A 15,167-nucleotide genomic window follows, 5' to 3' on the forward strand; every position below is an offset into this window, starting at 1 on the left:
CGCAACCGTAAACTAATCGAATTAATCGAATAGCGATCAAGTGTATTTGTAAATGAAGACCAGCAATCGCTAATTGCACCTCACCCGGCGTCGACGGACAGCTTCAAAACACTTTTCGGGAGGAGATAACAGGGTGACCAGCAGGAGCTTATCGTCCGCACGTTCAACTCCCCTCGCGAAAGTTCAAGATGACGGGGCCCAAAGTCCGGTCACTCTTATCGTTCTTCTGGGGTGTATATATTCAGGGAGCTGTGCTAGAGCTTTTGAGTCGGGCAGAACCATGATCGGCCTAGCTCTCACATTCGTAGCGTTGGCTGGTAAGTGCCACTTGGAAATATTTTTATGTAGCTTTCACCTGTTAGAAAGCAATTTATTGGGCGATTCTCGGAAAAATGTCCCGTGCGTAATATTAAGTTTTTCTTTTTCTTTTTTTTTTCTAGCTAACCAAAGCCTTCGAAAAATAATGCTGTTGTGGAATAATACATGCTTTAATATGCAGGGAGTTATCAAAATGATGGAAACATTAAGAACATTTTTTGGGAATCTCTATTCTGCCGTAAATGTTCTGTTTATAAAGGTGCCCTTCTTTCTCTAATCACTCACACTGGTGAATCCAGATGATGATTGAGTTCTGTGGTCACTTTTGCTGCTGTTGCTTGCTTTTTGGACTTCACAGTCTGCTTCAATACCCGTCGACCTTTTTCACTGAGCTTCTCTTTCCACCCACTATTTTCCTTTGCAGAGCTTGTCTTGCCGCGCTGTGCGTACGCTGTCATGACTTTAGATAATGTACCTTTAGAAACGCCAAATAGTTGAGATGTTTCAGTTACACTTGCTCCAGCTTCACGCGCCCCAAAAATTTGGTCTCTTTAAAAATTTGAGAGGTCCGACATTTCATGCGCTTGAAAAGAAAATCAAGACTTTCAGAACTTCTGTTAAACCACCATATATTACCAGAATATAAACATTACTATTTATTTAAAAAAAAAAAACAGATATCTAGTTTTATTCTTTATTACATTTGAAGCGCATTCGAAAATGTCCCTTTTATTCACAGGTGTTTCCATTATTTTAATAACTACTTGTACTATCGAAACATAACAGTTAATCCCACATTTGATTAATAGTTACTTGAATAAAATAAAAAACTTAGCGTTGCGCACGGGATATTTTTTCGATAATCGCCCTAATGAGTTTTTTACTTATTATTATTTGAGGGTATTGAAGTACTAACTGTATTATGAAGTAATTATGTTGATTAAAAGATGACGCTGTTTAAAAAGAGGAGAACTATTTTTTTTTTCCTCAAAGTTGTTTGTAAAGGTTGTTTTTCGAGGAGATATTGTTATATTTAAAAATTTTGTTACTTTTATCATGAAAGTTGATTTTATTGAGAAAATTTTAAAATGTCAAGCGTTATAAAACATTTTAATATTTCTCATCATTTTTTTCATGCTTTTCAATTTCGATTTATTTAGACAAAAGTAAAAAATTGATAAGTTATTTTAAAAAATGTCCCATAAGGTTTAAAATGAACTGCAAAAAAACTACTTAAAAGATAAAATTATCCTTTAGCTAGAAAACTATTAAATTCGCTCTACATATTTTGTTTCACTTTTATTACTATTGCATTTTTATAGCTTCTCTCAAATTCTATAGCAAATTTGACTCATTAATGTTATTAACATATTGTAACATATTATTACGACGTCATTTCAAAACTTAGCCTAGACAAAGTTCTAAGCATGAAAAGCAGACCATTTTGGATTCTATATGGATCTGTCAGTATATTTCTGAACATTACTATTTTCTTCTATCTCCACATTAGAAATAGGACGTTATTCTTTTGCATTCTTTCACTCACAAAACCGTTTCAACGTTAAGCAATAGTTGAAATGGTATGTATACATGTTTAAAAACCATGAATGTCTACATCTCTTTAAAAACATTACTTGAAAAGCTGCATATCTTCGAAATGCTTTTGAGTGTAAAGAACATAATTTTTTGCTGTTGAGGCTTTGAGATTTCCAATTTCAAAGTGTAATTCATTTAATTGAAACAAATGCTTGGAAGGAACGTTGATTTACTTGACTATATAGTTATTTTGATGCGAGTTGCCAAACCACTTTTGCTGAGGTTTATTTGGTGGGAAAAATAAACACAGATATTTGAAGAAAAAATGCTTAAAGGTAAAAGTCTTAAGTTACGGCAGTTCTTGACTGTTTTCCCTTACGAAAGCAATTATTGAAAATTAAAACAATAGAACAAAACTATCAAATTCAAAAATAAAAAGCTTAATTATTTGATTCTGTAAAATCATCAATTAGTTCGGGGAAAGTTTTTTTTTAATACGTAATACAATTATCTATGTTCTTCTTAACCAAAGTTATTTAATTTATTTTTTTCCAAAACTTTTTCGTAACTACAGCTACTACGTCTTACAGGACAGTTGTAATTTCAATTAATGATTACATGTATGCCTTTCTATGCAAAATGATTAAATATAAATATCCACCTCCACCACTGACTACTGCAATACAGAAAGAAATTTTGTGACATTTATTTACCTTGCTAAGATCTATGTTTCTTACGATTTAGGTTTGCGGTTGCGATTTTCTTAATCACAGTAAACATTTCGCAGCAATATTAAATAACAATTGCATTAACTACAGTAATTCTGAACAGTAGGTATTTAAAATATTTTATATGGAAAGTTTTTATAAGTGTAGTCATTTTAAAAAATCCAATTAATTTTGCTCTGCGTTTTACTTAAAGCATGTTATGCTATTTAATTCACGTACAACGATATTTCCTGAAAGTGTAACAAGAAAAAATAATTACTTTTAAAAAGGGCAGACGAAATTCCTCAAATGAAATAATTTCAAATAAAAAATAAAAACGTTCTTAATTAAGCTTATAAAACTGAGTTGAAGAATAAATTTCAGCTTTTAGCTTGTACATGTATCTTGTTCTCATTAAATTTAGCCACTATGTTCGAAAAAAAAATGGAAACAAAATGGTATAACTAAAAGTAATTTACACATAAATATAAATCAAAGTATTGTTATAAGTGTGAAATCTTTAGAAAGAGACTTACTCATATGAGTAATAAACAGTCTAAGCTATTTATATTGCGCTATTTAGTTTTGATGTGCATTTTGTGACAAATGTTTCATGGAAAAATTTGAAGTTTTAAATTTGCAGCACATCAAAGTTTCAAAACTATAAGAAAAACTTTTTATAATCAGAAAAAACCTCTACTCTATCAAACATTGCTCTTTCATGCAGAATTTTTGTTCTTTTTTCAAGAAATGTTTTCACTGAGTTTTTGTTTTATCATTTTTGTATTGTTGCACACATTTAAGCATTTTTAATCCAAACTACATGTATCAGTCATAAAAAAAAATTACTGAACAATCAATTATCCACCTTCGACTTTTAAAAATCCGCATAGTGGTTCTTTTAAAAATTAAGAGTAAAATATTCATTTTATATATCTTAGTATAATATTATAACATTGTTTTGCATAATTGCCAGATTCATCTTTAATTATGTGATTAAATCTTGTTGTATGTCCTTTCATTAAAGCATACCAATCACGATTTTAGAAAAATGGCATTGGTGGTAAAATAACAATATCTGAGATTAGGGATTCCATTGAGCATGTTTTACTTTCAAATAAGCTTGAACTTTCAACCTTTTGCTTCTGAATGCTTCGGATTTCATTTTGACTGAGCTAGAATTTTTTCTAGAAATACCGTATCGTCGGTGCCTTTTTAGCATGTTTTCTATTATTCATACTGTCCATTGCTCTTATGAAAGTTTTAAAAAAACGTTACAATTGCCGATTATAATTACGTCTACTGCGTACTTTTTAAATTTCCTATTTTGTTGAAAATATTCTTTTTCGTACTTCAAACTTATTTTATGAGTAAGTAAAATAAAAGGATATATGTTTATTCTGGATATGTTCATCTCAAAACATTAAAACGAAAAAAAAAAAAAAACATTCCACGTACTTTTACTTTCCTTAAAAATTAGATGGAATTATCTATTAAAAATTTAAAATCATCTACTGCAATACTTTGATTAAAAAACCAGCTTCTAGTTACAGAAAATCAGCACTCAACCGAATTAAACTGAAGCTCAACAATGACAAGCGACGATAAAAATTAAAAATTTTAAAAAACCCCGACTGAGGTGCAACTGCAGAATCAAGAGGGAAAATTGAAAATCCTTCTAAAAACCTTATATTATTAAAAATCAATGTCAAGTATTTCATTTGTTATTATATAGAAACTGGCAACAGATAAAAATTTTAAATCATTGCATTTTATTTCCTTGTTTTCCAACAATGAATTCGGTTATCAAATCGAATGAATAAAAGGCTTAGCCGTTATTAAAATCTGCTTTTAAAAAACGTTATAATTCTATGAAACATGGAAGTTCCAAACACATTCTATCAGACGCGGAAAAGAAATCTTTTTATTTTGGTATTAAATTTTAAAAATTGTAACTCTTTTTTCACTGCAAAAATGGCGAAAACCCTTTTAGAGGTTTTTAATTAATATCTTCGTTAATTAATGTCATCCAAAAAGGCAACCTAGCTAAGAACACTCTCGGTTAACTCTCCTTTCGATTTGTTTTTTTTTTTTTTTTTTTCAAAATCGGTCCATCCGTTTAGGCACTAGAGTACCACACACATACACATAGATACACAGACACGTCAAGCTTATACCCCCCTTCCTTTGTGCGTCGGGGGTTAAAAAACAGTTATACCTTAAAACAGGCTAAAACATGCATTATTTACACCAATTCATTGCAGTTAAACATATACTGATTGAGTATTAAACTCCTTAAACTAAAACATGACACCTGTTTATTGCGAGGAAAAAAAAATATTTTAAATGTTATTATAAACCAAGAATACCAATATAAGTTATCACAGACAAATTACAATTATTTTTATTATACAACAATGCATGAATGCAGTGATTAAAATATGAGTGAAGCTTTTATTTTTTTTTTAATAGTGACTTGAACTTTATTTTTGTTAAATATCTTTTCCAATGTCCTTTTGACAGTACAAGATATAATTTGCTCCTCCAAGTCTTTGCAATTACGATTTGTTTACTTAATTGGATTTCGAAGAACATTTATTTTTCTATCTTCCTCTGGTTTATACTCGAAAACGAGGTCATTGTATTTCTAAATTGAATTAAATAGCTCTTCTTTTTTTGAAATGAAACTTTGTTGAAAGCTCTCTTTTTTTCATCCTCATTTTTATCTTCCTCGTATGAACATTGATGGTCAAGTCCAAGGATATCATCATCAGTCAGATTTATATGTTGGGATAAACTTATCTGTTTATTCTTTGTGGAGAAGTTTAAAAACAAGTTGATTCCAGTATTGATAGTATTACGCATTTTTGCGCGTTTTTAATGGGGGAAAGCTTTTCTGTAACCTAAAGTAATGCAGCGTGAAACATGTTTTCGTAGTTTGTGTTGCTCAAAGTTGGTATTTTCATTCATTGTTTCCGCTGAATGGTAAATGTTTATTTCTGAATAATGTGATTATTTGTAATTTGAAAGATTTAATAGCCCTATAATTTAGATTATGTGAACAATAACTAATAGTTCTTTTTTTTATTATTTTCAGCTACTGCAGCCGCCACTGGTAAGTACCAAGTTCTGGTCATTATGATTTTGTTTACATTTTAATACCATAACAAAACTAACTGAAATACGTTTCGTTTTCTTCTAATTATTTTCTACTGTGTGAAATTTTATGATTTCTACTAATACCGAACTAGTTTTTACTAAAATCGAAAGTAATTTCTTATTCCATAACAGGGTTTGCACAAAGAAAAGTATTTCATTTAATTGTAATTTGCTTTTAAAAGTTAAAACAATTGATAAGTTTTAAAATATATTACGTTAATTTCGGAGAATAAAAATCAAGGATGAGTGTTAATATTTAGAGGGGAAATTACAGAATCGATAGTATATTCAACAGTTATGCATTTTAATTATTAATTAAACTGAAAAATAAAAGAATTTTTTATATACATATTGACTTCTACAATTTTTAGATAATAATCCAAAATGCTCTCAGGGTGAACCATACGGTCTCAGCATTTTTAACGTCCCTACCGTTGCTCTACATATATTAACTACCACATTACACCTCACCTTTCAGCAAGAAACAATTTAGCGAATAAATTAAACAGGAAAATTAACTTTGCAAATGGGGTTGTATCCTTCAGTCAAAAGTACTACTTTTAGTCACTGAAATAGATAGAATAAGCAACAAAAATAATATGGAGCGAGAAAAAACCTTCATTTTCACAACGCTTAATTTTAAATTAATTCTCTTAAATGTCCGATTTCGATAATAAGGCGTGGTCTTATGACGTCACAAATGACGCACTTTGGTGTATGTGTCTACCGCGTTTCCACGTTATGATAATCAAGAAGCGATTGCCAACACATGTGAGTAAAGAAGCGAATTAAATATTGCACTCTGTGAATGGCATTTCATTATTTGTGATGTCATTGGCAGAAGCGTAAACAATGAAAGCGCGCAGATTGAAGTTTTTTTTTTACATTAAACTTAGGCAAAATATTTAAAAAATTGTCAGATCCTATGTTTTTAAGCACGTTCTTTCAGAAAAAAATACTTTTAAAATTTCGGAAACGACCCCATTGTGTCTTTAAATTGGTCCTTTTGCTCTGTTACAGGTTATATTGATGGCCGCGAGTATGTATACAAATATACAGGCAATATTCATACGGGTTATCCTCGCATCAAATCTCAATTCAGTGGATATGCATTTAAATCAGACCTCATCATCCAACCTCATGGAGATTATGCTTTCTTGAAGGTAAGAAGGAATTGTAAATTAATTAATTATTTACAGAATATAGTCTAAGTAGAATAGATTGAATACCTCGATAACTAGTTTTCAAAATTAAATTTCTTTTTCTTCAATTTTTTACGTATTTGGATGCGTTTTATCATTTTATCTAATGTATTTTTGTAGTATATTTTTTTTCCTATTTCCTGAAAGGAAAAACTAAAAACATAATTATAATCTTGAAAATTTACCCAATTTTTCATTGTTAAGAAATTATATTTCTCTTGTTGGCTTTTTAGATTAAAATGTTTGAATTTATCCTTTAGCTGTTTATGTTAAAAAAATTTCAGTTCTCGAAAAATACCCCTAAAGTAGCCAAAAAAGAAAGAGCACTTTGTGAAGAATAATTATTCAAAGAAATCCGGTTCTAATAAAGGACTTATATATGACTTATATTCCCTAGTTAATGTTTTTTTAACTGGTAAAATTTTAAAGAAAAATATTTCAAATTTAAAAAAAAATGGAGATGAGGTGTTTTGGAGGAGATGTTTGAGGGGGAAAAAAGAGTTTGTTCAAAGCTGACTAGTCCCTCAACAGTTATTAGGGGGAAAAAACCTCCACACGAATACTTTCCCGTCTCAAAATCCGTCTCTCAGTTTTTTTATTTTACAAAATTTATTTCATTATTATTTTTTTTTTTTCGTGTTTTGCGAAATTTTTACGGTGCGTTATTTTTTTTTCTTTTTTTTCTTTTTCCATTTTTAATGGAAAATATGCTAAAACACCTGAGATAGCCAACTTTAACTTTTATGAAGGAAGCAAAAATTTTTAATCAAAGAAAGCTAATCCAAGACCAGCTATCACAGCTTTGACTTTGATTTGATCGATTATAATATGTACATAGAGTTAATTTTCTGAGAATCTCTTCTTCTTATCGCACCTAATAATGTTCTTTTTTTTAGGTTGACCACGTCCAAAAGGCCCAATTTAATGACGAATTTGAGGATGTTCGAAGGTTTCAGCATGCATACAGTCCTATGCCTCCCCATGCTGAGTTCCTCACCAGGCCGTTCAAAGTACATCGAAAGAATGGAGTTGTAAGTATTGGTTAGAGAACCTTACAATCGAGTTCAAAAAGCTTATTACAGTAGACTCTCATTATTCCGGACTACTAGAGAATCCAGGTCGTCATCTGTGTAAGAGAAAATTAAGTATACAATCGACTCCCGCTACAACGTGATCCGACTTACGCGAAATGGCTATATATATAACGTGATTTTTTTCTCCAATAAACAATTTTAGATCTAGAGCGAATTTCTCGCCCGCAACACGAAAATTTTCGAAAGGGAATTGCGGTGTGTAATTATCGACTTTATTATTTTCTACTAAAAATTTATTTTCGTTAATGGACCTTCATTCCTTTAACATCACAGAGAGCGGAAGTTCCCACATCGTACTAGTCTGAACATCTCGCTTATACAAATACTCCTCACTTTCCGTTTATTTTTTTCATTCTAAATGTGAATGTTGATGAAAAAAAATGACACCTAAGAGCGCCTTCCAGTTCATTCGACATCTCTACGTGGTCAAACTATAGCACAGACTACACTTCTTTGGAAATTTTTGGCATTGAGCATTTTGCTCTCTATCAACATGATAAAACGTTTATTGGTTAGCATAAATCAACCAAAAGAAGGAGCTTTAAATGCAAGATACGTTCAAGACAAAATTTCTCTTGAAGCGTAGAGTTTTCAATTGTTAGATATGGGGTGTGTAAATTGTAGTTTTTTGTAAAAAAAATGCAACATATACAGTCTGCAAAACATTTTGCTGCTGAAGAAGGTAATCTTAAATGATTGAGACAATATCAGCAGAAAGCAGCTAGTTATTACTGAAACTCCTTTAAAGAGCATTGCAGATCAGTGAAACGACAAAAGATTATCTTTGGCGTTTCATTGGCAGTTTTTGAGAAAAATTATCACCTAAAATTATACTTAATCAGAATGCCTCATTTCGGTAATGTTTTACGAAAAAAATATTAGTGAAAACGAAATATGTAGCTATTACTATTTGGCTCAAGAAAAATATTTTTTTGAATTTTCCATCCACCGGGAATCCCTGTAGTACCTACCCGCTTTCACGATTTAATCGCATCTCCTAAGGAGATGCGATTTGGAGCATGGCAGCCCGAGCAGCCCTGTAATATTTAGATGTTAACTTAACTATAGGGTGCATTCTAAGAGCGAAAAGAATTGTTTTTAGAGTATGTATTTGTTGTTAGCAGAAGCTGAAAAAAATCATTTCTTTCAGATAACTCACATCGAAGTAACGAAGGACGAACCTGCTTTCTCTGTCAACTTGAAGCGTGGGTTAGCTTCCTTGTTCAACCTCAACTTCGACCAATATGACTCTGGTTCGAATAATGTTGAAGATAACGACATCCACAGGCCTGATCCAGATGCACATTACTACAAAATCAATGAGGTGAGTCAAAACTGTATTACATCGCTCAACCATACATTAAACTGTTTATAATTTAATTTGATAAAAAACTACTAAAATAATTTCAATCAAATTGCATTTATTTATCACGAAAGACTTTTACTTTAGAAGTTCTGTGATAAAATTGTCTTCAAAAAGCATGTGTGTCTCTCAATTTTATAAATATATGTATAAAGAAAAGCTAAAACAGCTATCAAAAACTCTAGCCTTAAAAAAAGAACACTATTTTCTGCACACTATATTCTGATTCAAAATTTACTATTTTTTTTAGCACATATGACTTTTACATTAAGAGCTTGTCCCAATAAAGTCGTCTTTCAAAAGTATGTGCATCATAAAATTCCTTCGATAAGTAAAAACTAAAAATGATATTTAAAAAATAATGAACCTTGCTGGGAAAATAAAAAAATAATACATTATTCTTTGTACCAACACTATTCTGGTCAAAAACCAAGCATTTATTTACCATATATAGTTTTTACCATACACAGTTTCTTAAACACATAAGAACTAAAAGATACATAAAAAGTACTTAATCTTGTTGTAAATATAAGAAATAATGCATTATTGTACTATCACAAATATGGTGAAGACCATAGCATACGTTTAACGCACTCGACTTTGCTTTAGTAAGCTTTGTATAAAAAGCAGTCTTTAAAAAGCATGTGTCTCAGAATTCTGCTAAAAAAATTATGACTAAAACTGATATTGCAAATTCTATTCCTTTTTGAAAAAAGAAAGAAAATGAACATTATTGTTTAAATTTTCTTTTTGTATATCATTTGACAAGCAACAGATGTATTAATGCAAAAGAAGGTACTCAGAGAATTGTAATTTGTGTTCAATTCTCATTCCAGGAAGGCATTTTGGGCGAATGTGAGACTGCCTACGTGATCGAGCACCACCCCTACTACAAGACTCCACACAACAACATTGTGCTCAATGTCACCAAAGTGAAAAATTACCACAAATGCAGCACCAGGCCTTCTCAAGTGTACTCGGTGTTCCACGGACATGAATGCGGCAAAGCTCCCTATGAAAAAGCGGTAAGTTCCTGCATCATCATTCTTGGTCAAGCAGTTCAACGTAGAAGGTCAATGCATGCCTTTAAGGATTTTTAAATCGTAACTTCTCATAACGTTCATATCCAATAAATTCCGCACTCCAATAACTTTTGTAGCAGCCTAATAACATATCGTGAAAAAGATCGTCTGACAGTTGCAACAAAAATTATTTTAAAAATTAAATAAATAGAATTATTCTGTTCACGCATATTCGCAACTCCAACAAACTATAGGGGGCACTGCAGCCACCGTCTGATGGCGGATGAAAAAGGTAAAACAAAAACGCACGCTGTAGCGTAGAAAATGCTAATAATCCTAGTAATTTTTGTTTGTATGCATGATTATTTTGTTTTATTCTTTTTAAATCAATTTTCAAAGTCTTGTGGATATTCTGGTTCATGTAAAAATAAATAAGAATTCAAGAAACATTACTAAACATTAGAAATTAATACAAATTTCGCAGTTCGTAGTTGTAAGCAGCCATTTCGACAATGTTGAATTCGAAATTTATCAATTCTTGATGAAACTACATTTTTATTGTAGCCATATGAACCCTATAAATATTTCATGTAAATAAACCTTTGTTTATCAGTGTTATCAAAAGAGGAAGGTGAAAGTTCTTTGTTTTGTTTGGCTAGCGCTAATTGTTTTACATTCGGTTTCGTATATTTCTATTTTCTGAATTATGATTTAATTCTGTCATCCATCATCAATAAAATTCTCATGGATACATGGCGGTAGTTTTCTTTGCAATTGATCTTCCATTATTTCTTTAAACTTATCGAATTCTGTTATCTTTCTACCATTTTAATCCACACATGATAAAAAATAAAAATGGTTTACAACTGACATGAAAATCTCGCCAAGTGTTATTTGCTTGCACAATACTAAAACTATAACGCTAAACTATAATCGCACTATTTTGGCGATGAAAATTCTCAGCGTTATACATTTTTCATTCCGTTCTACGATAATATATTCAGGAAAATATTTTGCTGGAAAATACTATCCTTTTTTTGCGTTTAAAATTTAAAAAAAAAAAACAAATTCTTACAAATTCACACAAAACAATAAAAAAAAAATTACCTGGTATAAAGTTATCCTCTTCCAAAAAAAAAATGCTTTGAATAGACTTGCAAATGCGAAGTTGAGAAAGAGTTCTTGAATCCAGAGTTTTCTTGTGTTTAGAATTTCACGCCATTTACGAAAGTCAACTCACTTTTTAAAAGGAAATAATAAAGACTAACTTGATTTTGTGGAGCTCGAGGATACCATTAAGGGACAAAAAACTTTCTATTGCTGAAAGCAATCCAAGACACATCGAATGCGTTAATAAATACTCATAACAAACTGCCTATGTTTACGTCAACAGACACACATGGAACGCAATGTTTTAGTTTTTTCGGCAGTTATGTAAATCACCGCAAGGTAGCGTATTCGAGCGCTGGAGTTGCGAATTTTTTTATTTATCGTTTGTCAAACGTTGCTTACGTTTAATTCTATTTTAATTTATATCTTTATATTGGCAACAAAGCTTTCGTGTTTTTTGGTTTTTAGAACAGGCATACCTACGAAAAATAAGGAAGTTTAGGAAAGTTCGATGTCTGATATTACAAAACCTTTTTTTTTTTTTTGAAATATTTATTTGCACTGCAGTGTATATATCATTCCTGAATAATGTGTTTCAGACCTTCAATCTCCAGTTTTTCTCGTTAATTAATAAAATACCCGATTCCCCAAAACCAACTCCTTCAAGTCGTGCAAAGGAGAATCGAAATTTTCTCCCAAAAGAAAGGAGGTGGAGGTTCATAAAAATTTTTGCCTGAAACTATTAATATACATATTATTCAAACTGTCAAACATATTAATTTTCTAGACTTGGCAATCTAGCGTAAGGCCAAGGGATTGTTTCTAAGCCCTCGCTGCCAGGCACATTTTCTATTTCCAGTGACTTTAAATTGCAGGGTTTTTTTTTTTTTTTCAAATATATAACGTTACCCACCTAGTTCCCGAGTAAAATGAGTCTTCTAATTCGTTCTACTTATTTTAATATTATTTAGTTCATTTTCTAATGAGTTTTTAATGTTCTTTATTCTAACTAAATAAGGCTTGTCAATTTAAGAAATTCAACTTTTGGTGAATATTTTCCCCGGAATTATCAGTCAAAAATTATCATACTTTAAAATGAACAAAGCCATTTTCTCTCTGGAAACCAGTAAAAATTAAATCTTAGAACTTTTGTACGTAATAACCGCATCGACATTAATGGGATTATACGCAAAATTGATTGATTTTACTAGAACTGTAGTAAATTTTAAAACATCGTGAAAATTTCGTCCAAAAAATAATTAAATTCAACTAATAATGCTTATTTCCTCTTTTTTTCCCCTTAAATTGCACTGCTATCAGCGACTCAGATCGATAGAGAAGAATATACTTTGAAGTTAGGTACATCGAGAGAGATACGTACAACTTATTAGGAGTACATTGCTACATTATTTACTGCAGTTTTTTGTTACATTTGACAAATGCATTAATTAGTATCTCAGTTTAGGATAAACACACGAAATACACTACTCTACTTAATCGTAAAAATTAGATTTGAACTGCCGAACTAATATTTCTGAGTATCAAGGTTTGAACATAGCATGACTGTTAAACATATAATTACACTTATTTTATCATTCGTTTTTTCTTCTTTTTTTTTCTTTAACGACGTGATTTACTCAGATAATTAGTAAAAACAAAATGACTGTTCAATAAATCAATATTTATGTTTGTAGTGTCATGTTTATTGGCATCATAAATTGATCTCAATCATTTCTTTTAATTTAGCACACTTTACATGGAAACGGACACTACCATTACGACATTCGTGGTGATCGTCATCACTACGTTATTGAACAAATTCGAACTGAAGGAGAAGTTGCTTACACACCTTACCCCTTGGAAGGTCAGACTGTTTCCACAGTCATAAGGTAATTATTGCTACTTATATTACAAATGTTTCAACAAATATCTAAAACAAAAGAAATATAAACCAGAAAAGCCTTACCATCTATTTTCAACATTAGCAACAACAGGATCTTTTAACGAAGAGGAAAAATGCTTTTAGAAACTAGTTTAAATTGGATATTATTCTGATTACTGTCAAAAGGAAGTTGACTTGATATCAAATAATGATTGTTAATTTAAATTTAAAATTTACGTAATTTTTTTAGTCTTTTTAAAAAACCTTCTGAAAACCGGAATGATATCAGATGATCTCTCAGGTATAAGAGCCAGACAAAAAGTCAAAAAATTCCAAAACCCCAAGTTTTGTAAATTTAAAAACCCCACATTGTAATTTTTTTCGCGACGTATCGCTTTATCCTCATTTTCTAATATTCAAAGAACATTTTAAAGTCTAGCCTTCAGAGCAATGAAGAAAATATACTGACATGTTCATAATTAAGTTATAATACACTCTGATTAAATTATAGCACTCCTAAAAAAATAGCACTTTTACTGAAGGATATGATGTAGAACAAAGTGCAGTATTTTAAAACTAATATAGAAAAAAAGTATGGTTCTAATAAATGACGTTGGATGTTTAAAATATACCGGTAGAATATTTTATTTTTACATTTCTAGGCATAAAACGTGAAAATTTAGCTACCATGACAATTTGGCACCCAATATTTAACAAGATCGAGATTTCTCTTAAACCCAATCTGAAATATTTCCTGTTTCAAAAAAATATGTTTTAACTTTTTCACATCTCCAGCCCCAGACCATGCTTTTGCCTTACGTTTCAGCATTCAAAAACGGGAAGAGATATGATTTTTCAATTAAAGCTAAGGTAACTTAGTTCCATCTGGGTAACTTAAGGGAAAATGATGAATAAGTAGCGAAAATTTGTTTTGGCTTGAAGACACCATGACTCATATAAATACGATTGAAATCACAAAAGTGAGATTAAACTTCTCTCATAACTGCGAGTGATATTGACAGGTACATCTCTAAAATTCTTTTAAAATCTAGAAAGGGATGGAGTAATTTATTAAATGTCTGATCCGACTAGTCAGTTACTTAGAAATTCTCCAAAAACCAGGCTTTCATTATCGTAATCAATGTCAATCGTAAATTCAAGCTTTGCAAACAATGAATAACTTATATGGTAGAATTTTAATAGTTATTTTCTTACTCAATCTCTGAATTTTCAAGAGATAAGAGATTTTCTCGAACATGCAAGAACTTTTCCCCTGTCGAGATCTTAGAGCAGGAATTGGTAACTGAAAGGAGCAAGTCCATTGATTGGCTAAGGAAAAACTGAGGCAAAGATCAAGAGTCACGTGATTCAACTACGACGCATGGGTGATACGTTTTGCGTAAAATATTCGCTGAATCACAATTCAAAAATAAAAACAAAATCCTAAAAATTCAAAATACTTTGTGATTACTGTAGTACCAAATTTTCAATCATTAAATTCTGTTATCATTCCAGCCGTCACTTGCAGTTGGTAGAGGAAAGACCAGTCACAACTTCATTGGACACAGGAGCTGAATACGTCAGTCATAGATCTCTCGTATACGATTTCGATCATCAAAGAGATTTCAAAGAAACAATAGATCTCAAGCAGCCACATTATCTCTATTTCTTGACCGGAAGGAAAGTTCCAGTGAGCGAGGTAATTTTTTTACTGATACCATAAGTAAGTTTCAATCACATTTTACGGTAATCAAATGAAAATTTTCTTTGAGAG

At 31.0% G+C, this 15,167-nt stretch overlaps 1 protein-coding gene across 1 annotated transcript in view; it reads left to right on the forward strand.

The window, feature by feature from the left end:
• The first annotated feature begins 271 nt into the window (after positions 1-271).
• Positions 272-15,167, forward strand: part of LOC129223838 (vitellogenin-2-like) — a 42,176-nt gene continuing 27,280 nt past the window's right edge. Inside the window, exons 1-8 of the mRNA XM_054858201.1 lie at positions 272-317; positions 5,659-5,676; positions 6,741-6,883; positions 7,819-7,953; positions 9,167-9,340; positions 10,216-10,404; positions 13,258-13,400; positions 14,909-15,092. Of these exons, the coding sequence (XP_054714176.1) occupies positions 281-317; positions 5,659-5,676; positions 6,741-6,883; positions 7,819-7,953; positions 9,167-9,340; positions 10,216-10,404; positions 13,258-13,400; positions 14,909-15,092 (1,023 nt within the window). The 5' untranslated portion in view covers positions 272-280. The remainder of the gene's footprint in view (positions 318-5,658; positions 5,677-6,740; positions 6,884-7,818; positions 7,954-9,166; positions 9,341-10,215; positions 10,405-13,257; positions 13,401-14,908; positions 15,093-15,167) is intronic.

Source organism: Uloborus diversus, chromosome 6, assembly GCF_026930045.1.
Source record: "Uloborus diversus isolate 005 chromosome 6, Udiv.v.3.1, whole genome shotgun sequence".
NCBI lineage: Eukaryota > Metazoa > Arthropoda > Arachnida > Araneae > Uloboridae > Uloborus > Uloborus diversus.